Source organism: Rissa tridactyla, chromosome 9 (genome assembly GCF_028500815.1).
Source record: "Rissa tridactyla isolate bRisTri1 chromosome 9, bRisTri1.patW.cur.20221130, whole genome shotgun sequence".
In the NCBI taxonomy this organism is placed as follows: domain Eukaryota; kingdom Metazoa; phylum Chordata; class Aves; order Charadriiformes; family Laridae; genus Rissa; species Rissa tridactyla.
In genome coordinates, this window is record NC_071474.1 from 20,366,386 (window position 1) to 20,392,118 (window position 25,733).

The window sequence follows — 25,733 nt, forward strand, 5'->3', positions numbered from 1 at the left end:
GTCTGTTTACGTGGAACTATTGAATTTTTCTTTTGGGTGTAGACTTAGTATTGCTTTTAAAATGTGCACATAATGACATTTCTCCTTTTATAAACTATCTGCCCAGACATAAACACTCTAAATGATAGAAAAAACAATGCCATTCTTTTTTCTTTTTTTTTTTTTTCTCTTATAAAGGGAGAATCTTTTGTATGGGTTGGAATGCCATAGCCATCTGACATTCTGGTGGCAGAAACTGAGTTCAGATGAGGAGAGTGCTCTTTATTCAGTGACCTACAGCAATTAATGGTATAAAGGAAGACTTTAGCTTTTTGCTCTAAAATCTGTGGTTTGGGATTGATGTTTAGATTTCTGAAATGGAAAGATGTTGATGGTCTTTTCAAAATAAACTGATATTACATTAAAATAAAAATTTAAATACCCCTGTAGCTTCACTGTGGCTCCTTTTTCTGTCACCTCTGTTCTGAGAAGTAGAGAGATTACATCAGCACAACCAAGTTTAAAATTTAGCAACTCCCCTTTAATAGCGTACCTATATAATAAACTTTCTATTGTTTGTATGTCAGCTTCTACGAAAATACGCTCCTGAAATTCAGTTGTAGTATTTCGCCTACCCTTACTTTGAGAGTTGATATCTTAAATTTACTTGACATAATATCCTGTCCTTCTCCCATGTTTTTCCTTTTAACATTATTGATGTAAGATGCTCATAGGAAACTGCTCAAGGCTGAATGCATCTGGGATACAGATGGAAGAGCTACATGTGGGTGCAGTGACATGAAGCATGCTCTGCACTAGGTGGTGCTGATGGGAGAAATTAAAGCCTTCTTAGTAGTCCAGTAAATTTACTGCCATTATCTTTAAAATAAGAGGACTTCAAAGATATTTTAAGACATATAGAGTGTATTTCTTAGATATTGAATGGGCTCTTTTGAGGAAGGGGCTCTTGAGAGAAATGAGATGAATTATGTAGAAAGCAACTTATTTGTACTAATGTGTTGCATGAATGTAAAAATATAAGTCTGCTGTTTCTATGGAAGTGAAGCGCCTAGTAGTATGCCCCCATATCTCGGCCAGAATTTCTGCTTTTCCAGGATGTATTACACGAAGATCCCTCAACCTGTACAGAACATCAGACTTTTTGTGTCTTGCCTAAAGTAAAGAGAAAGAATTTTCAAAAATAGTTACTTCACTCATAAGCTCATGACTCTTGAAAATCACATGGATCCTAAACTAAAAATTCAGAAGCCTAAATACAGTATCTTCTTTTGAGAATTCTGTTCATACTTTCCAAATTTGATTGCTTTCAGCTCTTCATCTAAGCATATAGTGAGGCACGTAAGTAAAAATATTGCAATTCACAGAGGTGCTGAGTACCCTTTACTTTGCTGACATCAGTGGGAGTTCAAATTATTATTAATTCTGACAGCTGAGGTTCTTTTATTTAGATACCTCATCATATAGTTTGCTACAAATTTCAGCATCCCAGTTTGAAAACTATGGCAATAATCACTTAGGTCCCTAGGGATGACCCCTCAAATCTTAAATGACGAGGAAGTGGCTTGAGTTATCTTGATGCTTTCCAGATAATGTTTAGACAAAGAATGTCTGCATTATTCCTTTTCAGTCTGAAATCTGCAGATCTAGTACTAGGGAGGAAGCCTGGAAAACAATGACCTCCTTGTCAGAGACTCTGGTTTCAGTTGGGAACGGTCACTTGGCCTGTTTAGTTAATAAGCCCCAGAAACCTTCTGAATTAGAAAGAGCAAAGGATGTTAGTTTAGAAGGTCAGAGGGTTAACAATGGAAGGAGCAGTTGTACTCAAGGTCATTTTCTGAGCAAAGTTTAGCAGGACAAAACAAAAATGGGAGAAGGATTGATAGGAGTTAGAACACCTATGGCTTACCTATTTCTAGACCTCTTCTTCTGATAATATAAATTGTCATATCTTCACTGGACCTAGTAGAATTATAGTTGTTTATATTTGGAAGGACTAACTCCAACCCCTTATTATTGCTTTGAAATAGGCTGATGAAAAACCTTTCAAAAACATTTGGAATTTTAAATTGAATTAATGGATGAGATCCCTATTTCCTGGTTCTAATTTATGTGGAATGCTAAATACTCTGTTTTGTTAGGAAAGGGAAAATGAATTTTCTTCATCTTTTTGTCTGCCAGATGTAGTGGAAAGCTTTTGAATTCAGCATATACACAAAGGTCAGGGCACCAGAGTAAAACCTAGGATTGTGCAAATGGCATGGCCTCTATAGCTTCAGGACATGGCCCTGTTGGGAGTTCATCCAAACCTAAAAGAGAATATATTCCTTTGAATTCCCTCATTCTTCTTCTGGACATTTGGAAAAAATAACATGGTCCTCTATCCCTGGAGACGAAGATCCTTTAAGAGTCTCCAATATCTAAGGTAATCCATGCATCAGCTTGGTCCATCTGCCTGAGTAAGTAAATCTTAATAGACCTGTGTTGTCTTCAGAGAAGAGCTGACACCATTTGATTACTTTTATATTGACAGCTACAGCTTTATTAATGCCTTTTATTCAAGCAAATGAGAATTGCAGAGTTCCTGAAAGCCTCTGTGAAAATCACTGATTTCTAATGCTATGATAGCCCCTTCCTGAAAAAGAAACAAATTTTCTGCATTAGTGATTATTTTCTGCATTAGTATTTTAACAACCAGACTTCAGCAATGTCACAACCTGAAGTATCAAACCAAGGCTGTGCAACATGCAAAGCATCGCTGTCACTTTTCTAGCATTCTTCAGTTATTTGTTGGGACCACAGAGGGAAACCAGCAGGCATAGCTCGAAGGAAATGTTGGGTTTTAGGAGGTGCTATATCAACATCTCTACCCCTTGCCTGACTCAAGCCCACATCTAGAGACATCTATTAAATACATCATGTGAGGTATTTGTTTAAAAGGCTCTGGCAGGGGAATAGTAACTTTGTTCCTGACTGTTGGACATATCTGTGAAAGCTTATTTGGCTTATAGATGGCTTGATTTTATTTCCTAGAGATTTATGTAGATCAGTGTGTCCTAACCTCAGGAGCGCAGGAAGCTCCTGCCTCAGATCCTCTGCTCCCCTAGCCTAGTCTTTGCCTTTGGTTGCCTGTGAGCAAGTGCAAGTGACTTTACTCCTTAAAGAGCTGTTCGTTATCTTGTCCAAAGTGAAGGTATTGGGCTGAAGGGTAGCATCCCCAAAAGTACTTGAATCAGTCTCAATAGACTATTTCATTTAGCTTCCTTCAGTAAAGGGAACTTTACTGAAGTAAACTGGGAAAAGAGAAGAGGAATCTAAAATCTTATTTGCTAGTTTGTCAGAAATCTACTGGGATTCTCCAGGATCTTCTTCATTCAGAGAGCCATCCTTGATTCACAGATCCACAAAAAAATCCATTAAAACATGCATAAAGCTCTTCACAGAGGATAACTTTCACCCCCAGGCCATTCTCAACTGTCATGGATTCTGAAATTCAATAAATTATTTTTTTTTCTTTTTCTTTCTGAAGAAGAAAAAGAAAAGTACCCAATAAAACATAAAGCTATGTTTAATTTTGTGAATAGATTTTTCTCCTGTTCATAGAAGACTGTATTTTAAACTTGGCAGATTGTTAACGTTGCTTCAAAACTGTTACTTCCTGCCATGTTGCTTTATCTGAGCCAAAGGGGCTTGGGGATTGCTAACTCCCTTTCAGCTGCCAAGCCCCATGCAGAATATGACTTTTGGGAGACGGGAACTGTTCAAGGCAGCTGGGATGGCTGGAGAATTTGGACAGAAGGTAATGTCACTTGTGTTCCTAACACTCTCAGCCAGTGCTCAAATTCTGTGCTTGTAGGTTGAAAGATCCAGCTACTAAAAATCTATATTGGATATCGGTTATTCAGTATGACCCTCCTGCACAACTATTTGGCAGTTTGCAAATGGTTTTCCAAAGTGGTGATCTAAACTAATTTATATTACAGACAGAATATTAGTCTGAGACTGAGTGATTTTGATTTTCCTCTCCACTGATATTTGTGGGTTTATTCTGGTACTGGCCCAGGAAAATACACCCATGAGTACCTCTAAAACACAGTTCATAGTTATTATGTTACTAGCGTTGCTACTATACATTGCTGGATCAGGATCAAGTTGCTTAGCAGTCTACAGAATTAATGACCAAGTGAAAAGGCAATCAAACTCCCTTGGTTTTCAGAGTAAGAGTGGCAAATTTTGCTTTGGTTAAGAAAACAATTCACCATTTTATTGTATTCTTGTAGCAGAGCAGGTGGCTACCTTAAAGCCTGACTGTGGAAGATAACACAGATCCATTTGTTCCCCTTGAAAGGAAATATTATAGGGAAGGAATTAAGATGATAATATTTATTTTTCTTAATAAACATAAAACTGGCAAACACTTTACTGTCCATCTCTAACAATGCAAGAATTCATTTACTTTCCTATTAGTTTGGTCTCAAAAACCAAAAGGATAACTCGGGACTGGAAAATCCCTCTAGCATTTTAGCTTGGCAATCGTGGGTATTCTTTCAACTTAATGAGAGTGCAGTAGAATATACAAGGCAACACTGCAGAAATGCTGTTTATTCTACATACATTCGTATCACATTTCACCTATTGTCATGCTAGAGGCCCATTGTAAATTAATTTGGCAGATAAATTTACGATGGCAATTTGCCTTCCAGTTGTATAATTTATTCATGTCAGAAATAATTTATTATATACTCCCTTACTCCCTTAAACCAATCTTTTTTTTTTTTTCTAGGGTACCACCTTAGTAAATAAAATTTATTGTTTACACAGAGCCTTGTGTGACTTCACAGTGGTCAGTCAATAACCTCAAGGGGATAGTTTTGGTCACATTACTGGTCACTTGTTTGGCTGGATGATGGAGTGCCCGGGTCCCATCTGTACATATATTACTTTCTTTTGTCTTAGGGGCACTGTTGGAAAGATTAATTGGGTCCATCTGCAGGGAAGGATCAGCCTTAGGGGATTCAGGTAAATAAAATAAATGCCAAGGGGAAAAAATGCTGAGGGGGATGTTTTGAAAATCAAACTGTTTTCCATACCATTAATGGGGAAATTACATACAGAAGGAGACTGAAAAAAAAGTAAAACTGCCTTTTAGTCTGGGTTATTTCAGCATGACCTGATAAACATCTCCTATTGCTCCTGTGCTAGGATAAGGATCTATGAAGAGGCTTAAAGTCTGTGGGCAATATTCTCAGCTAATATAAATCAGTATAGCTTTCTGATCTCAGTGGAGCTACCCTCACTTTATAACAGTAGAAATTTGAGTCATATCTGCCATAGGGATATTATTTCTGTCCTTCATTTGAGTGATCCAAGACGTGCAGTAAACTGATGCTAATTCACATTCTGTCCCCTCTTAATTTTTTTCTTGTTATAACAGTACTATATTCTTCATGGCTTTTACATCCCACCTCTGTTTTCCTTTCCTTTAAGCTTCTTTCCGTATTTTCTTTCTTATCTTTTTCTTCCCTTTCCCCTGAAAAGTTCAGCGTGTAAATGAATCTAATAGCATTGAGCTAACTGATATGATCACAGCTTGTAAAATGGAAACTCAGCTTTTACTGTCTTTCATATCCTTATTATTATATGCATAATTAATTGGTGTAACTAGTACATAAGCCATGTGAAATTTCTTGCCATTTAAGTTACATCTCACTCTGTTGCCTTATCCATCTAAGTGGGGATTTGTATTCCAGAATGCAATGGGATTACAATCCACAATATTTTCATAAAACACAAAATGGAATACTGTTTTTCTCACTGAGCTGTGGCTGTCTTGAGGGACTGGAATATAAGAATTGTTTTGCTTTTAAATTTTTGTTAGAGCGAAGTTAGATTCCTTATGAGTTTGGAGCTCAACTCCTGCTGACTTTTAAATTAATTAGTAAAGCCAGAGAAGGGCATGAGGGCATATTTTTGAGATAGAGAGGGAAACCGATTTAAAAGGAAAGGGAAGAAGCATGCAGAAAGGAACAAAGAAAAATGTAACTCAAAGGGCAAGGGGGGAATAGCTGTTGGTGATCACTACTGTGTATACAATGAAGAACTACTGGTGAGAGGGAAGACATTGGCTCTGGAAATGCACATGCCTGTCTCCAGCCTGTGCTAGCAGCAGTGGCCCGTCAGTCTCAGAGAGGGACAATTCCTTCTGTGGTTGAACTTTGAGGTCTAATTCTAAATGGTTGGTGAGTTTGCAGTATGCAGTGCTTGAAGGAAACTGCCTCTGTGTATAAATGAGGTGTGAATATGTACACATAGCCAGACAGAGCCAATTAGACACCCTAGAGTTTATCTGGGGTTTTGTTTTGGAAACTGTACTGTATAGGTGGATTGTCACTTCACAGTCTTTAGATAAGATTATCATGTAAATAGAAATGTCATTTGATATCTATGTATTTAGAGTGACTAGCTCAATGTACTGCCATGGCAGAATAGAGCTTTTTTGCCTGAAGGCACTTTGTTCCTTCTAGCTTTCCACACTTTCTAGGTGAAGAGTATTCTGAAGGCTCCCTCCTGGTCTTCAAGAAATAGGTCAGTGGCCACAGTCCAACACCTAGACAACAAGTCCTACATCTTAGAAACACTCTCACAGCTAGTATCCACTGGAATAGTTCTTGTTCATGTCAGTGGGGCAGCAAATGAAAGAATAGTTGTATACATTAAGTGGTCCTTTAAAGAATAAAGCATCCCCCCGTAAAATCTTCTGGGCCAATTTATTTTCTCAGATAGAGAGTATACATATTCTGCAGGATTCTGGAAGCAAGCCTGAATCATGGCAGTATGTGTTCAGTCGTGCAACTGGGAAGTTGAAACTGAGGGACTGAGCAGGGCTTCATCGTTTCATAGCAATACACAGACTTGGTATGGGTTTGTTGGGCCTGCAGCCTTTCATTTGTAAGACTTGAACCTACCTGCAATAGGGAAATGATTTGTGTGTTTGTTTTTTTTTCCTCAAGTGTTTTGTTTGTTTGCTTGTTTTGGATTTCAGTGAGGTGATTGGAAATCTCTAAACAAAGTATTTCAGATGGGAATTAATTCTTTTCTCATTTACTAAAAACTGAAAAATGCTTTGTGCTCTGGTTTGGGTTTGGTTTGTTTTAGAGAAACCCTGTTATTGAAAACAGATATTCCTCATTGAAATTTTCATTTCCTGCAAAAAAACACATTTTCCATCAAAATATTCAGTTAGAGAACTATGCCAGGTCTCCAGGGTGTGCTTCTGAAAAGACAGAAAAAAAAGTCAGTAGAAAAAGACTATCAACAGACAAATATTTGGTTCTGCTCTATGGTTCTTACTCAGGTAAAATTCTTCCTGCAATAAGAAATGAGAGCAAATTTCAGCATATAGAAAGTAGAGAATCATACCTAACAAGTGGCTAAGGTAACTCCCAGTTCTATACGTTTTCCAGGACTGAACACATTTTATACATACCTCAAGTAACCGACTTGTTCATTTTACAGAGTGAGTCTAACAAGTGAAGAATGGTTGTGAATGTACCATGAAGCTGGCTCAGCAAAGGTTTTCCTATAATTAAAATACATCTGGCTCTGTTCTGAGTGGGAAATCACAGACCTCTGAATGTTTTGAGTATTTCCTTATGCACAACAGCAGCAGAAAAACTCCATATGCCTTAACCCATCAAATTCTGTTCCCCTTAATCATGTGGATAAATCAGCTGCAATAAGGAACTTTAGTCTAGCATCTCTGACCTGAAACTGGGGGATTCAAAGCAAAGATGATGGAAATGGTAGTGGAAAGTCTGAGAGGCAGAGAGTGGTGCTCAAATCTTTTGCACACTGATGTTAATTTAAATAAGTGTGAAATAGCTTCATGTGCTTCTCCATAAAAACTTGTGACCACCATGGGCACTGCTTCTTTGGATGAAGCAGGAATATCTTCCGGCTCCACAGCTATATCCTCCAACTGCCAAAAGCACCATAGAGCAATGCGGGACTGCGTGGCTATGCCTGGGGAATGGTATAGACATTGTATATGTCTTTGTCCTTCACCCTTCTCAGAGGGAAGGCCTTGGATCGGGGGGCAGTGACAGCTTCCCTACAACAGTCTCCTGCCATGGGAAGGGCTGTGCTTGCTGGCACCTCTTTGGCTGGGTGGTCATCCAGATTAGCCTGGCTGGAGCAGGTTGGTTGGTGTGCAGCTCACCAGGCTGGGAGGCCTGTGTGTTGGGGAGCTGGGGGTGAGGGTGTCGCATATTACTGGGGGTGAGGGTGCCTCGGCCCCGCTGCGGTGGGGATCAATCCAGCGTGAGCCCAGACAGGCTGCTCTTATTTGGTTTGCCCTCTCCCTTCCCTGCCTGCCTCTGTGGCCTTTCCTCAAGTCCTCAATGTCCACCCTAGCTGTGGGACAAGTGACAATCGGGCTCTCCTTTCCGGGAAGCCCCAGGAGGCAGCTGGTAGGCTGCAAGGCAGGCCGGCAGGGATTGATGGATGAAGGACTGGAAGGACGGATGGACGGTTGGATGGACGGATGGACAGATGGATGGATGGCTGGGCCGGGGGGCGGCTGTCTGGCGGCGTGATGCTGGCCCCGGGGAAGGGGTGGGGGGCCGGGGGGTGTGACCCGCTCTCCCCGCCGCCGCGGCGGCCCGCCCAGCTCACAAGGTGCCGGAGCCTGAGAGAGAGCAGCAGCGCCGCGTCCCCGCCGCCGTCTGCAGCGCCCGCCCCGCCATGCCCAACTTCGCCGGCACTTGGAAGATGAGGAGCAGCGAGAATTTCGACGAGCTTCTCAAGGCGCTGGGTGAGGCGCGGGGGAGCCCGGCAGCGGGCAGCCCGGGGCTGTGTCCCGCGGGGAGGGGGACGGGACGCGGGGGAGCTGCAGCCGGAGCCGCGCTCCGGTACCCGGTGCCTGCCGGGGCAGACACCCGGGAGAGCTCCGTGCCGGGGAAAGCCGAGAGCCCTGCCCGGGGAGGGGCGACGGCAGGCACGGCACGGTCAGAGCCTCACCTGCGGACGCTGGTGGTCCTGCCGCGGGGATCCGGGCTGCCGCCGGCCTGGCGGCTCCTGCCACGGGGGTTTGGTTCCTTGCCCCGCGTTTGCTTTCAGTGCAGCTCCCTGCCGCGCCGGGCAGCGCGGAGCCCCGGGGGCCGGAGGGCTGTGCGCCGTGCCCCGGGGCCGCGCCGCCGCTGCGGGCACCGCCGGCCTCTCGCCCCCGCTCCATCCGCGTGGTGCTGGACGAGCTCAGCCCCGGGCACGGCTGGCGACTTCAAGCTCTGCTTCCTCCCCGCTTCGCCCAGGTGTCAATGCCATGCTCAGGAAGGTGGCGGTGGCTGCCGCCTCCAAACCCCACGTGGAGATCCGCCAGGACGGGGACCAGTTCTACATCAAAACTTCCACCACTGTCCGCACCACTGAGATCAACTTCAAAATCGGGGAGAGCTTTGAGGAGGAGACGGTGGATGGACGAAAGTGCAGGGTAGGAGGAGAGCTGGGGCATGTGTGCATGTGTGTGTGCTATCAAGTTCTTTTTAGATTGAACAAACACATCTGCTGCCAGTGTCCCCAAATAGTGGCATTGCTGCCCTCCACCCTCTTCTTCCCAGAAACACTCTTTGGAGGTTCTCGGTCGTTGCCGTTCCTCTTCTCCCTCGTCCAACATTCTCCCTCTTGCAGGGTAAAACTGAAATCTGAAGGTAACAGAGCATGGCAGGTCCCAAAGGCAGAGTTCAAGTACCTGCTTGCCGGCTCCTCCGGTGGCAGGGTTTTGTTCAGCTCTTTTTGCTTCCCTCTCCCCTGGAGACCTCAGCTGCAGTGGAAGCTCTCCCCAGCCTTTGTCCCTGATGGGAACACGGGCAACCGTGGAGCAAGAGAGACCTCAAGAGTCAGGATTTAGTGCACAAACCTGACATAACTTTTGTCCTAAATTGAATCAGCTTGCAGCCTGTTGGTAGTTTGGGGCTGAAATCCTCTTTCATGCCTTTGCAAGTGCATGTCTCCAGTTTGCTGATCAGATAAGTCTTTAACAGTGTAAGACAGACCTTCAGCTAGTGTTATACCAGCCATAATTACACCATCTCCTTGAGCAGAAGTGCATTAGAGGGCGTTCACTGGAATGTTTTGGGCTTGATTCTGTGTGCGAGCCCCTGCTCCTCTACTTTTGTAACCACTTTTATGGCTGTGGAGGGGGCTCTAAGCAGCATCTAAGACCAGCTTCTCACTGGTGTAGATACGTGGGATCTGGGGTATTGGAGAACTGGACTGTGATCATAGCTATCTTTTGAAAAAAGTTATCAAAGGCATGGCTTAGTTGTCCTTTCCTCAGACACTTTACTTTCACACTTACAAGTATATATATAACAGTTATAAAAGAAGTATCAGAATGTAGTCCCAAATTAGAGTACAGTTTTAAAAGTAGCCTATGATGGTGACATAATCAGCTTTCCAAAATATGATCTCTGCTAATTCTTGGGCCAGCTTCTGAGGCTATTTGCACCACTAAAAATTCAGAACTTACTATCTCCAGTGCAATTACTGTGAATTTAAATTTATGAAAAAGGGAGGCAGATTCTGGGAGTCAGTGAACATTTAGAACATCCTCTTGATCTCTAGGATGAGTTATCGTATATTTAACAGTTTGCTCAGGAAATGTTGCTGGCTTTGTTAATTTATCTTGTTTGGCAAAAGCAGTATTTTAGTGTCTTCATGCATAATGCATATACAATAAATGTGACCCGCTTTCTAGAGAAGGATTTATTGCTGCAGATGGAAAAACCATAATTACGTCTGTAAGCTATGAAAGTTGGAAAAATCTGAAAGAAACGTGTTTTGTGAAGTAGTAAATTTTTTCCATGTGTTGTGAAATTATTTATAGTCCACTCTCAGGAATAAGTTGTACCGCTGTGTGTATATAACCAAGATGTGGCCACAGAGCAGAAACTGACAGATAATAAAATAATACTTCAGAATGTAATTTGCAATATCTGGCAAAATTGCTGACTGGTGATAGATTTTGATACACTTTATGGGGTGGAGGGTTTTGTTCTGCCAGCTAACTTGATCCATTGTTCATACAGACAAAGAGCGAGTCATATGTAGTGGAACTGCAAGGCATAGCTTCTATAACTGCTATTTAAGATGGCTTGTTGGCTTAAAAGACTTATTGTTTTGAAACAATATTTATAAAGTAAACAGCTAATTTTAAATCAAAGTAAAGTTTTTTTTTCCCTTGGAAAGTCTGGGAAGTATTAACTTGAATTTATGCATACATATGCACACACACACGTATATGTATATAATCACAGACTAATGAATGTCTCCCATGTGCTAGTTATAAAGCGATTACTTGCACATTCATTACAGGGCATCCTTCTGCACAGCTGTTCCATTGCAATGTAGAATAATAGTTCAGTGATAGAATGAAAAGCAACAGAGTCAGGGCTTGCCTGCTAGTGGAAGCTGAACAAAATCCTGGGGTTTTTTTATGTATTTTATTTTTCCGTGGTTTCATAGTCATTACTGAAGTGCTTTGAAAAATGCCCAAGGGTATTTCAATCTATCTCCAGACTCACAACCTTAAAACACTAGAGCTCTAACAAAGTTTCTTTAATTCAGTTGTGATTTATTCTAGTTTGTTCAGACAGTAAGTGTTTAATATACAGTTAACTTGGCACAGTGCCATATAGCATGAAGGGTTGTAAGTGACAAATACTGCATTATTTATGACCACAAAATGATACATACGATTCTTGATGCTTTTACACTAAGGGGACTCTGTAGTGATAAATAACATGTCAGATCAAACCACATGTGTACAAAGATGCTTGGGAATGTAGACACTACATTATCACATGTTTCTAAATTACACTTTCGAACATCAAGCATTTCATGAAAACTGGGTGGCTTTTTAATTTGGAAACAAATGAGGATTTACACTGAAAAGGCACATTTACAATTACTTTGTTGTTAATATAATTTTGATTTCACCACTTTCCATTGATGTCTTTTTCCCGTTGCCTTTATCTGTCTATGTGTTGCTCCTTTACTGCAGCAATTATTCTCACTACTACTCATTGTTGTCTCTGTGCCTCATGCTGCTGGGGAATATAATTAATGTTATTCCTAATGGGTTTTTTGCCTGCAGAGTTTGGCCACTTGGGAGAATGAAAACAAGATCTATTGCAAACAAACTCTTATTGAGGGAGATGGCCCCAAAACATACTGGACTCGAGAATTAGCTAATGATGAGCTGATTTTGGTAAGAACCTTGAACCCACCCAATATATGCACCATATTAATAGGTTTTTGTTACCATGTAGTATGACTTACTATTTTTCCTTACTTAAATCCATCCGGAACTACCATTTTCATAATCCTCTACAGTACAATTAATACATCACTTTCTTTCTTTCTTTTTAAATGTTTGGGGGGGGTTAAGAACAAATGAAGATATATGCAGGTTCTTTGTTGCATTTTATTGCTATAACTTTTGCCATACTTTTACTGGTAGAATAATTACAAGTGGGCCACTTCTGCTCTGTAAATTCACACCACCACCAAAGAATTTGCTTGATTTATTGCAAATTTTCTCTGATGAAAGTGAGATCAAGGCATTTGACCTCATTTCTGGAGAACTTTCTTATTTAGGCATGTGCATAATACATTGCTTCTTATACATAATCACATGGTGTGTAGCAGGAGAGATGTGGCATGTTGTCAGCACGCTCTAATCTCGTTCTGTCTTTGAAGAGCATATAATTCCTCCCCCATCTCTGCCACCTTCCCCAATTCCTTGATCATCTCTGAATCCACTTTCATGTGTTTCTCAGAAATACACTGATTTGCATGTTTGCTGTCAGCCAACATCCCCTCACTCCTGTGTGACCTTCCATATGGCAGCAGGGTTACTGTAGGCATTCTGACCAGCACTTCTGCAACTGCCTCACCATTTACACCATGAATCATGTGCAGTTTATTTATTTATATTGTACTTATTTCTATTAAAGTTGAGTTCTCTTCACTGAATCTTTCCTCAGTAGTCCCTCTATATTAATGAAACAATATCCAGAACTGGATAAAGACACAGTTTCTCTGAGTTACAAGCAGCACAGTTCAGCTTGAGTTCAGAATCATTTTATTGCACATGTTCTTACTAGTGAATTCTGGATAAATAGTTGATTGGACTGTTACGCCTCATCAGTTTGGGCACGGAAGACATGCTGCTGGAGTGACGGGTAAGAAAACATCAAAGCAGGGAGGTTTTATTTCAAATTATCACACTAACTAAACCTCTGCACTTTAAAAAACAAACAACCTCCCCAGTGTTTCTCTAAAGCAGTTGGAGCTCTGTTTTTAAGATTGCATCTGAAACAAAACCAGGACCCAAACCTAACCAAGTATAAACAAAAAGCCTTTAAGGTGTTAGTATTATTCCAGACATCTTGGAACTGTTCACCCACCCCTTACGAGGAGGTGTATGCTGCTAGTGAAATCACATTGGTTTCTATTGAATGAATACTGTGGTTCTGGATAATTTCTTTTGACTCAACCACTGAAATTCTTTATACTGTCAAAAAACTTTAGGAGGCAAAGTACTTTGATCTCTGCTTCACATCTTTATATATAATGCAGTGGACAAAATATATTCTCAACTATAATTTTTCCAACTTCCTAGCAATACATTTCTGTAGTTTATTATTTAAGCAACAAACAAATGAGGCAGCTGTTAAACAAAGTGAACTGTTCCAAGCAAAGCAAGAAAGCCAGTCATAATACAGTTGCCTCCTGCAATCAGCAATGTGAACTTACCCAGCTGGGAAAGAAGAATGAGGTTGGTTAGGAAACCAGAGTGATTCGAAGGTTATAAAGCCATCTAACCCTTTTTCTTGTGTAATACAGTCTTTTGAGCTTTTCTCAATTAATTATTTTTCAAATTAGGATAGAAATCAGAAAAACTTCTTGTTAAAATATTGACATTTGTAGGAACTCAATCACAACTTTTGGTAAGTTGTTTTACTGGTTAATTTCCTTGCCATTAAAATATACACATGATTTCTAATCTGTATATGTCTACATTCAACTTCCAGTCTTTACACACAGTGTATAAAAGAACCTAAATAATATGCCTAAAGTTTGTTATTGCAAATACTTCTCATAACAGCGCTGATCAAGCCACCTCTTGGAAGAACCTACTTGTTGTTAAGTTAAATCATTGGAAGACCTTGAGCCCTTCAATATAAAGCAAGCTTTCCTTGGATCATTCTTTCAGTGCTTCTATAACGCCATCCAATTTATCAATTTCCTTTCTAGACTATGAACACCAGAACTGCACGCACTGTTTTGCTAGCAAACACACTACCACCTGGTGTAGTGGTGACTTTATCTCCCTACTCTTATCTGAAATTACTCTGATTTATATGAAAAGACTTTGTTAACTCTTCTTTGGAACTCATGCTCAGCAGATCATGATCCCCAGTAATTTTCCTGGTTTCTGATTTCCCAGACTGATCCTCTTCCCTCTCCTGCAAGTTGGGACTGTGTTCATTTGTTGCAATGCACGATTTTACTGTAGCTATTATGAAAACATAGTGCTTGCTTCCAAGTGATCCAGATACATTCTCTCTCTCTTTTACTATTTAATATGATATGCAGTTCCATTCTCCTACCTCTTTTCTGGAGCATAATGGCCTCTTTTGCTTTATTAAATATTAGGACGCTACTTGGTCCTCAGGACAAAGATTTTCAAGCCCCTCATGACATTTGAGAGGACTGCATGTACAAATCTTTTAAATACATGGGTCAACATGTTCAGTGTCTTCTGTCACCCTAAAGCTCAGCAATTAGGTGTTTCTAAGAGTAATGGTGGTGAGCATGAGGCCTCTGGTCCTTTGGAGAAGTAAAGGTGGCCAAAATGAACCCTTTTGGGAGCCAAGCAGCAAAGGGTTATACTGTTTGGAGGAAGACAGAAGAGAGTAAGGGAAGCTACATTTTCTTGTCTGTGGTCCCTAATTTTAGAACCCAGAATATTCCCTCCAGACCATTATTTGGGGTTTAAAAGCCAAGCTACCTGAAGGGACTGGCTGAGGTGTGTTCCTCAATGATACGAGGGAGCAAAGTAGGCTCTTAGTGAGATGACCCTGTGATACCTTTTGATCTGTCTTTCCTCTCAACTGTGTTTAGGTTCTTCATCATTCCAGTGAAGAAAGATTCAACTTTGATTATCTTATGCTTGGAAATTTTCCTTGGATCTGAGTCTGCGTACCCCCACTTACTTCTTCAAAACTAAGATCACAGTGAGAAGAAGAGATCTTTCTTTGTCTTATCCTTTCTTTCTTCTTCCATCCTTCCAGTTTTCGTAGGGTTCTTTAGGACCTGAAACTCATTCAGTTTTACTGCCCATGTAACTTCAAACATTTAACGATTCCCATCTTCACACTTCTCAAACCTCCCTACTTACCTAAGAAACATTTTCTCTTCCTTTACTCTTTCTGATGTGCTTTGGTAAGCTTTTCCTATTTCCACATTCTGGCAGAGCGCCTTAAAAAAGCAGAAGGAAACCACATTCTTGTGAACTTTTAGGTGTCTGCAGCTGGGAAGCTGTCTTTTATGGGGCAGAGCCTGTGATGTAGCAGTTTAGGAACTCTGTAAGGCTGATATTTTTACTCACAGTCTCTGCTCCTGTTTCTCTACCCAAAGAAATCTTTCCAGAAATCTTGAGTCTCCTTCTTAGCTATTACATGCATTTGCAGAAGAAATCAAGAAAACTCATACCCCATTTGGAAAAAGTTGCAAGAAGGAATGTAAACTGTTAGACTGAGGCATGAATGGAAAGAAGGCTTGGGGCAACAGGCAGGGGGTAAGGAATGAGTTCTATTCTGCTAATACTGGCTGCATACATGTTGGAGCTTTGCCACGTAATTTTGATCTAATATGCTGCATTGCTTAGGGGATCCATTAGATTATGACATTTTCCTAGTGGAAGGATATATTTTTCTCCCCAACACCGCATGTTAAATAAAATACATTTATTATCATATATAATAAAAAAAAATCAGTGTTGAATTGTCATGACTACCACAGAGCTAAAATAGAAACCATATTACTGTACAATTATCAATCTTTCTTGCATCCTGGCAGAAGAATTCCTTATGTTCTTCAAAGATATTCCCTTGGAGCAATATGATGGTCTTCCATGTCACATCATGTCCTCTGGTACACAGATGCTGGGAACAAACTATTTAGTTAGCAAAGGTTTTCTTTACCTTCAGGTACCAGTTAAGTTTGCCTTTAGTTCTCCTCAGCTCTTTGCAGCATGGAGAATGAGATTACCCTTATTATTACGTAAATAATATTTGACTGGTAAAATGGCAGATGTAGGTCTAAAGTCCTGTTAGAAAAAGAGTCCTTTTAGCTGAGTAAGGGAAGAAGGATAAGCTCTGCTTTATAAAAAAGGTGCTGTGAATGTGTTAGAACATTGCAACTACTTTAATCAGTGCTCTTTATTCTAATCTCACGTGATGCACTTGCTTGGGTTTTCAGTGCTGCATTTTTAGGAGTACTGGATGATGTAGATAAAAAACATTACATGGAATATGCAAACAAGAGAGGGTGAAAAGGATAGATCACCAGCAAATTTCACATTTGTTTGTCTTGACTGTATCTTTAGATTATATTGTATTGTACTTTAAAACTGTAATGCATACAGAGAGTCAGAATATCTGTATTTACAGCTTTACATTCAATTAGCACTTGAACAATCAAGATTGGAATATAACACAAAAACATATATTTCCTTTACTTGTCTGAAAAGTAAGATCTGGGATTAAGTCTATTCTAATATGCTTTTTCTTCCCTTTTCTTTTATACTTTTTAATGTTTTTGCTGTCGTTGTGTGTTTGTGTCAGGGACATTAATGAGCTATCAATCACTTGTGTAAGTCAGAAGAACAAAAGGTCTGCTCTTACAAAGTTAAAGGATGCTTCTTCCAAATGTTAGCTATTCAAAGGAGAAACATTTCTATTCAAACTTTATCTGCATTGCTGCTTTCATAGCTGCTTACGCCTCTATAGATTTTAGTTTAATCTGTAACACACAAACATTTTAAAGTGGATGATTACTGAAGAGGGGCTTTAAAAACAGCCTCAGACCACATTTTACACAGTTCATGTATCACACAGGGGTTCTCAGAATCAATTATAGCAAGGGTCAAAGATCAGAACATTAAGGGGGGTTCAAGCATGGTTTCTATTCTACATTCCCTCCCCAGAAAAATCATGCCGTTGTTGATTAAAACTGGTGAACTGTGGAGCCTGGATGAATGAGTGAACATTTTTTAAATTATATTGCTGGCTTCTAAAATTAAACATGGTAGGTTAGAAGGGTCAGTGCAGATTTGGAGAGATACTTTGCAGCTGAATGCTGAGATTTGTGATGTGCCTAAGCCTTGTATTGAACAAAGTTAAACTACCAAAGTGTTTAACTTTTCTATAGTTTTTGGAGAGTGATCTTAAATAAAATCAGTTATCAAAAGGAGCGTCTACTCATACTGAGGTCGGTGGGGGGGTTGCCGCATACCTCATTAAAGCAGCATTGATAAAAGTTCAGGAGCCTGTAATAATGCGTACGTATGTGTTGCATGGACCTAATGCTTTAATTTACTATTTGCCACAAGCAGATTTACAAGGGGGCTTAGGGATCTGCAGACCCTGCTCACTAGTGCAGCCTGGTCTGGGTCACATCCCAAACATATAATCAGAGAAAGAAGCCAAAGCATTTGCATCTTGGATGTATCTGATTCTGTGATCCTGTATATAGCCTCTTATAATATCAGTTGTAGCTTAGATGTTTGCTGTGTACTGGCTTTCAAGACTACTCCTGGGAGATACCATTTCCTCATGTTCTTACCTCTGTCATTCATTTGTGGCATGACTCCAAGGAAACTGTATAATATAGCAGTTCTCAAACACAAATACCAACATTTAGGTACCTCGATAAATTTTGCATGGTCCTGTCGATTGATATCCTGCAGAAAGTGAGGTTTTATATCGGGTGATTTGCTATTAATATCCAAGTTTGAAAGTGGGGGCTGCACATTCTGTGACTACAGCCCCATAATGATCAAGCTCTTTCATAAAACATTATGGGAGTCAGGAAGAGAAAGGAAATACGCAGTATGCCTTTATGGTGAAGATTTATGTATTTATTCTGGATAATGTGGAAGTTTGCATGTGCACAAAGCCTTTTCTGAGGATTCATTTAAGTAATATCTTCTCTTCTCCATTTGTTTGCTGATGTATTATGTCTTCCTTTTGCAAGTTGCGTCTCCAGGTTGGTCAGTCATGAGCAGATAACAGGGGATATTTGCATACATTGGCAGAAGTGATCTTTCCCAAGTGATTGTTTCAATGACAGTCTTCCTAATTATACTGTGTGCTTATTACAAGGCACTTATCACAAAGGCTCCTTGGCAAATGTTTATAAAGGCGGCCTTCAAAAAGCAGGTTTACTCATACAGTAATATATTACTGCCCTGTAATTGTCTTTTAATCTCTAATGATGTCAGTGGTCATCAGATTTTGAGTGAACCGAGAGAGGTCAATTTATTGGATTATCCCCCCGTGCAGGGCTTTGCTTGCAGTGTGCTTTTGGACTCTTAGCTACAGATTATGACAAGCTAAGTGAAGAAAACAATTCTGTAATTGGCAGTCATTGCACATTTAAAATCCTATTTTAGATTTAGACAGAAGCCCCGCCTTGTAGCATTTTGTAAGGTAAGTGGAACCTTTGCAAGTTGATGAGAAGGTGGTGTTTGAAAATCCTGCATCTTCTCCTTAGATTTGAATCACAGTTTAATAGTGTTGCACTTTTTTTTAGTTGCTCTGGTGAAAGTTCACCACCAAATAGCCAGGATTGCTCACTGTCTTTCTTTTTATTAGGATGTTCTGCTCCTTTGGGTCATGGAAATCTTTAAAGTCTGCTTGTTCTGAGAGGAACTATCACTTCTTTCCAATCTTGAATTAGAACAATAGACACTAAGCTGCTTGATCCTACCCCTGGATACAAAGATTTAAGTGTGAAGGATAGAGGAGTAACAGCCTTTTGATTTGGACCTTTCCCTGAGCTTGGGCCTAGCTGTACATTAGATGTTTCTGTGAGTAACCACAAGAAAAGGAATGCAGCAAGTTTGAACACACTCCTCTCTGCTTTGTTTAGCAACATTTAGTGGAGTTTCATCAACAATGCTAGTAAGTTACAATAAGATAGGGAAATACCTTTTACATAAATCCACATTTAAACCATGTACGTAACCATGAGAATCATCAAAGCCATTTATTTATGTGCTTCAGTATGGAATTAGGTCACTAATCATCTGAATGGGTATAAGGTATAAAATCTAAGGGCTAAAAAATGCATCTTATTCCTGAAACAGGTCAGAGGCCACATAACCTAAGCTGGGTTTCCTTGGATGAAGTCCATCTTCAAGGAAAGGATGCCTGGCTCTTTGAAAAGTGCCTGGTGGCTACATGGTACTCCAGAGTAATTGTAATTGGGCTTTGCATGAATTTTATCTCTTTACAATCTAGATTTAAAGATACGATTGTGTTAAATTATAGTGGTTTTCCAGACTGCGAGACTAGTGTGTTGCAGAGAATGACAATCCTTGTGTATAGCAACAGACTAAGACTGCTCTTAGTATTTGGGTTTCCCGGGTACATCCATGTTTTCTGCACTTAATTTTTATCCTGACAGAGCAATTTGAATGCAGTCCTTTGCCTGAGATTTTTCAAGAGTCCAGAAATCCAGCTGGAGGTGGATGTTAGAAGTACAATACAAACAGCCAGTGCACTTTGTCTCAAGCGTGTCAAGTTGTGACTCTGTGAGTGCAGAACAGTCAGTCTGTGTGTACATACAGTGGAGTTTCTGCCTCTGCAGTGCATTCTGGATGCACCCATACTACTGAGCTTTCCCAGAAAGTTGCTATTTCTTTTTTCTTCCTCCACAAATTTGTATCTTTATTTTCACACTCCCTCCTGTGGGTCTGGCAAGTCTGGCCAATCAGACTACACTGATGTCTTAGGAGCAAGCTCTGCGCAAGAACACAGTCTCAGAACTGGACACTGGACAGAATTTTGAACACTCAGACCTTCAGTGGCAACCTAGGACAGACATGCAGTATGAATCACACCTATTTCAATCTACTCTTCCCTGCAGTGTTCCCTCTCAATACAACTGCTGACCTGTTGTGAGAATAACTGCTGTTGCACAGCTTTAGGGGAAGGAGTTGGTCTCTTAATTTCATAGACATAATTTCATAGGCATAAATTTACTAGGGAGGTTACAAGACTTTTGGCAAACTTCTGCTGCAGCCTTTCTCATTAGAACTGGCTGATGTGGCACCCACTCACATCACAAGATGTGGCTGCATAGCTGTGCAGCTCCAACTGTCAGACTGGGGCTGTGCCAGCTCTTGAAGAACACTACACAAAGGCTGTTTTACTATTATTTATGATTTGTGTTGAAATAGCAGCGGGGGACGCAAACCTCACCGTGCTTAGCAATGCCTGAATGTACCATAGAAAGACAATCCTTGTCACAGTGACCTCCCAGTCTCCACAGACAACATCAAGCCTTGGATGGTCTTGACTCTGACTTGCTTTCTCTGGCAAAGCTCTTGCCGAAATAATTTTGCCTTTGTGTATAATTTTGGAAATGTTGAAGGAAGCCATAGTAAGGATATTTGCAGCTGGTGCTGTGGGCAATGAAGAACTATCTGTATCCTTTAAAATTAATTTTCAGACATTTTCATGTGTATGCTAAAAACGTATATAAAGATTAATATGATAAGCTCTTTATATGCAAAACAATGCCTATATCTCCAAAATACTAACAGACTTTCCCCCTCGATAAAGTGAACAAAATGTAAGACAGAGTCAGTTTTAAAGCCAAGTCCTTTCAAAGAGATGTTGGCCAAAACAGGCGTAGAAAGCATTAAAACAAATTAAGTCCAGCTGAATTTTCATAACACACTGGGGTAGGTCTTAACTGTATTTTTCAGTGAGACCTTGGCAGTTATTACAGCCAAACATCCCACCTCACAACTTGTTAGTGGTGAGCTCAAAACTGTCTGTCAGTGTAGCCGAACATGAAGTTTTCTGCAGTCAGTATTTCCTCACTCTCGGACCCATTATTTCCTTCATGTTTAATGGCTTGCTTAGATTTTAGCCTGCCAGACCTGAAATTACTTACAAACACTTTGGGGCTTAGGTGGCTTTCTCAGACAATCACTGCCCTGTGTAAATGTCCTGATAATCTGTACTGCAATATTGCTGTGGTAGTATTGCCTTTTAAATGCAGAACTACAGAGCAATTTAAAGCCCACAGGCTTTCAGATGCATATCTGAAACTCTGTTTCAGTCAATGGCATACCACTGTATAACAGCAACTCTAAGTATTTGGAAAATTAAGGTACTCTGAGGTACTGAATCTGGTATAAGAAATAGCATGATAATAGGACTAGTCCGTAGTCAGTCAGTGACTTTCAGATGTTTAGTGATCAAACGTTTGTGAGATCTCATAGGTGTTTAGTCATGTGAAATGAGTTCTCTCTCCACTACATTTTTCTCCATTATGTGTCCTCATTTCAGACCCTTCTCATAGTTAAGCAATTCACTGGTGAACATCACAGTATCCTGAAAGAAGGTTGTGGTTGACACTGCCCACATTACAGCTTGGGAGAGAAGGTTTTGGTATCCCAGCATGGTGTGTTAACATCTTGCAGCAGCATTATGTTTACAGGTTATAGGTATACATACTTCTGGTCTTCACACTGACTTCATTTGAACTCCTCTGTTTTATACCTGCAAATATCAAAGAATACCTTTTTGAACATGCCATCTGAATTCCCCCCTCAGCATTTCCAGTTCAAAGTGCTGCAAATGTTTCTAAATATAACAACAGTACATTCCAAATTCTCTTTCTTTTCTCATGTTTATTTATAAATGCATGCCAAGAAACTCTAGAAAAAGGGAATTTCTGCATCATGTATCATTCTGACAAAATTCATTGTGCCTTGGAAAGAAGGTCACTTACATTGCATTCGCCTTCCAAAATGACTCCTTTCTTTACTCTCATCTGTCAAAAGACATAGGAAAATGTATTTCTGCTGTAGAACTAGCTACTATAGTAAAAATAACATTAAAAAATGGTGTTAAATGTTTGCTGGTTCCATCTCTTCTGATTGATTTCTATTTCTTTTCCAGACCTTTGGTGCCGATGATGTCGTGTGCACAAGAATTTATGTAAGAGAGTAAAAACATCAATTTACTTGTCATCTGGGATGAAGTGGAGAACTGTGAAAATCCCCAGTATAATGAGTATCTGTGTGTGCTGTTACTAATGCGGTGTTGTATGTGACCGTGTGTGTTATATCTGAACCCATATCCTCTGTTAAGTGTGTTTTGCTTTCATTTTTTGTCGCAGACACTATTCCTTCCCACTTTTATGCCATCATTTTTCGTGTCTGCTTTGTATTTTGTAGTTGTCACTTGCTATGGTTTCATCAATGATTAAACTTATTGGGCATAACTCACAGCCGTTTGGGGGTGTTTTTAATAGAAAACCCAGCAGTGCTTTGGTTAGGACTGAAACACTTTTACCCTCTGTTGAAGTCAGGGTGGAATTTCACTGCTGTTGGCTAGCACTATGCTGTCAGGAAACACCTCCCAGGGCAACAAAAAGCGCAGGAGAGCAACTGAATTGCAAGGCGGTTCACGGAGCTGCAGGCTGCTCTCTCAAACCCACAGCTCTGCTTCTTTCCTTCTTTCCGTCCTGTCTCCTTGGGAGTGTTGTTGAGGAACAATTCCTGTATTCTGGGATTGCTGTGACTCTGATTCAGCAGAACCAGACAAGGAGAGATCTTTACCCTCTTTCCTGCTGCGTCTGTGAAGAATGCCCAAACTTTCCCTGTTGAGACACTCATTATCCAAGTACAAAACCCAGCTGTATCTACAGGACAAATAACATTGTGATCATGACTAATACTTGTTGTCATCACACCCGAGCACCTCAGGCCTGATCAGAGAGTCAGCAGAATCTGACAGACTTTACTTGTTTGGGCCATAAAAAGATAAAGCTGAGGAAAGCTGCCTTTCTCTTACCTTCTCACCTGCGACAGAGAGAACTTCTGATGGCTTCACTCCACCTCAGTGTTACAGCTTTCACTTATGGTGACTCAATATTTCATTCTTTGAATAGCTAATTTTTTCACAAACTAGGGCCATAGTTCAAGAATGAAAGAAACACCAAATGTAATGTATTTATTCTGGCTCAGAGTTCTGGCCACAGTGCTATCAAGTATTAGATTCATGCTGAACAGACATTCCTCTAATGAACCAGAAACTCTTCTGTTCTTCAGCCTTGAAAATATCTGGAGATTGAGACTAGAACGACTACTTATTTCAGTGCAATATCCAAGCTTATCTGGTCAACCTTCAGATTTGCAAGAATAATTTATCTGCTTCATGTCATCCAATCACAGAAGATTTTTAAGAGGTTCAGTGTTAGCAGAGTATATGCCCTGTTCACTGGACTGTGCTCAATATTAAGAATGGGAAAATAGGTAAAAATCTTAATAATCTTGGGACATCCGTGTGAAACAAATTACTGTTCTATACATTGCAGTGTGAGCTACAGCGCTACAATAGGAGAAAAACATACGATGTTTCCTGTCTCCTCTGCTCTGACACATTACACTTTCTTTCTCTGGCATCAGCATTCAAGATACAATATTGCAGTTGAAAAGGGGGATCTTTTCCTTCCACAGTCTAACCTTAAGCCAAACCCTGTTTCCAAGACCTTGGTTCAGTTGGTACCAATTAAATATGCTGCATGTTAGCTCACATTGAAGCATGGGCTGAAATGAGTTCATTGTAGTTTGGATGAAGCTGAAGCTACCCCCTGATAAGAATGAAACCACGAGGGGGAATGACAATGATCTAACTTTATTTTCTATCTTCTTTTAAGATTCAAATTAAAATAGTTGGGTGGTTTTTTCCAAACAAGTTCCATTTCAGGAGTATCTGGACCTGCTTGTGCAATCAACTGTGCCAAAGGGACTCCATAAAAAGTGCCAGGCTGAGCTAACTCAAGCCTTCTCGGTGATGCAGACAAAACTGTGTCTTGCTACATCAAGGCTGAGAAGTAAATAGCACTGTGTTGCAGGACATGCTGGCACATGCCATTTCCCTACAGCAACAGGAGCCCACCAACACTGTAGAGTGCTTTGTCTCCACCTCCCAAAAGGTGGATGTGGGGGCTGGTACAAGCTGATGAGGCAAGTAGTAGAGCCAAAGCCAGTAGGTAGTAGGGCAGTTTTGCCATTACAGAAAAATGCTACTCTTGGGAATTCCCTTTTCTGCCTGTGTCTAAAGCAGCCCTGATGCACTGTTTGTGAGGGTTCAGCAAGGTATTGGTATGAACCTCACATTGTCCACATTAAGTGAGTGTATTTAATGGAAGCAGTGATTTCTGTGTTTCATTTCTAGAAAGGCTCATGCTGAGCTGTTGCGCTGCTCAAGCAAATATCCTTCTGAAAGCTTTCCCATCAACTGGAAAATACCAACTCAGCTTTCCATCCAGTTGGCAGCTGCTATCCAAGTAGTAAAGCATGAGCTGTGTAACTGGGTTATAGAGGTTATGATTAAAAACAGGCTCTTGAGATATGAGCTACCCTGCATAACTGCGAACTTTCTTCTTCCAGGACTGAAATTGTTCCCCTAAGCTTCATTTGCAGTCTGGCATGACAGAAGTTTCTTTCTTTAGTAATTTCAGAATGGAAGCTTCACCACTTGATTGACTTTCATGGAGTTACATTAGAGTTATTGGCGCATGGGTAAATTCATATGAACAGAGACTAGAATTGGTCCAGGGTGTTAGTTTTATGGCTCATTGTTGAAACAGTGCAAAGGCCAAATTGCATTTTGTGAGTCCTCCTGGATTTAAAAGCTCTTCAAATCTAGGCACACAAGGGTTTGGAATTATTTACTGGCCAAAAGCCTTGTAGTTGTCTCCTGCCTTTTCTTTGCTGAGATTAAGCTCCTTTGAGAACATGGAAGTTGAACAATGCCAGCATGGCCAACAGAGACAGTTTTATCCACTTTTTGTGCAAAAAATCACGAATTTGCCCCTCCCCAGATGAGGTGATGGAAGCAGAGTAGAGTAACTATAGTTGGCATCCACAAAAACTTAGTCTCACAGTGTCTGAGTGTTAAAACAGTTGCTTAGCAGAATAGGATCCTGAAAGCTTCAGGCAGCCACTCTGCATATAGGAGGGAGGGATATTTATAGACAAAGATGCCAGGACAATGGGGCACCTAAGGGTTACATAAATGGTTTGTTGATTACTTGATAGCATGTGGATATCTGAAAAGGGCCCCAGGGATTTTATGGATATTGCCTTCCAGATTCAAGTCAAAGAAATGCTCTCTGCATCGCTAGGTCTTTTAATCAGGCCTGTGATGGAACAAGGAGTGGAGCCAGGGACAGAGCCTGGCTGACAGTTATGTGTATCAGTGAGCAAGCAGAAACTTCCTTCCCCTCATGCTGCTGTGTTCTAATTGGCACTTTGTCACTTGACCTAGAAGCACTTAGTGGTTACAAGCGTAGAATGGTGACAAACACAGCTCATGTCTGTCTGGACGGCAGCTGATTGACCACTGTATGCATAACCACCC

General features: G+C 40.6%; 1 protein-coding gene across 1 annotated transcript in view; it reads left to right on the plus strand.

Moving 5' to 3' along the window:
- CRABP1 (cellular retinoic acid binding protein 1) overlaps window positions 1-22,577 on the plus strand; it is a 38,445-nt gene extending 15,868 nt beyond the window's left edge. The window contains exons 3-6 of the mRNA XM_054213408.1: window positions 8,666-8,809; window positions 9,306-9,484; window positions 12,149-12,262; window positions 22,263-22,577. Of these exons, the coding sequence (XP_054069383.1) occupies window positions 8,740-8,809; window positions 9,306-9,484; window positions 12,149-12,262; window positions 22,263-22,313 (414 nt within the window). The 5' untranslated portion in view covers window positions 8,666-8,739 and the 3' untranslated portion in view covers window positions 22,314-22,577. The remainder of the gene's footprint in view (window positions 1-8,665; window positions 8,810-9,305; window positions 9,485-12,148; window positions 12,263-22,262) is intronic.
- The last annotated feature ends 3,156 nt before the right edge of the window (window positions 22,578-25,733 follow it).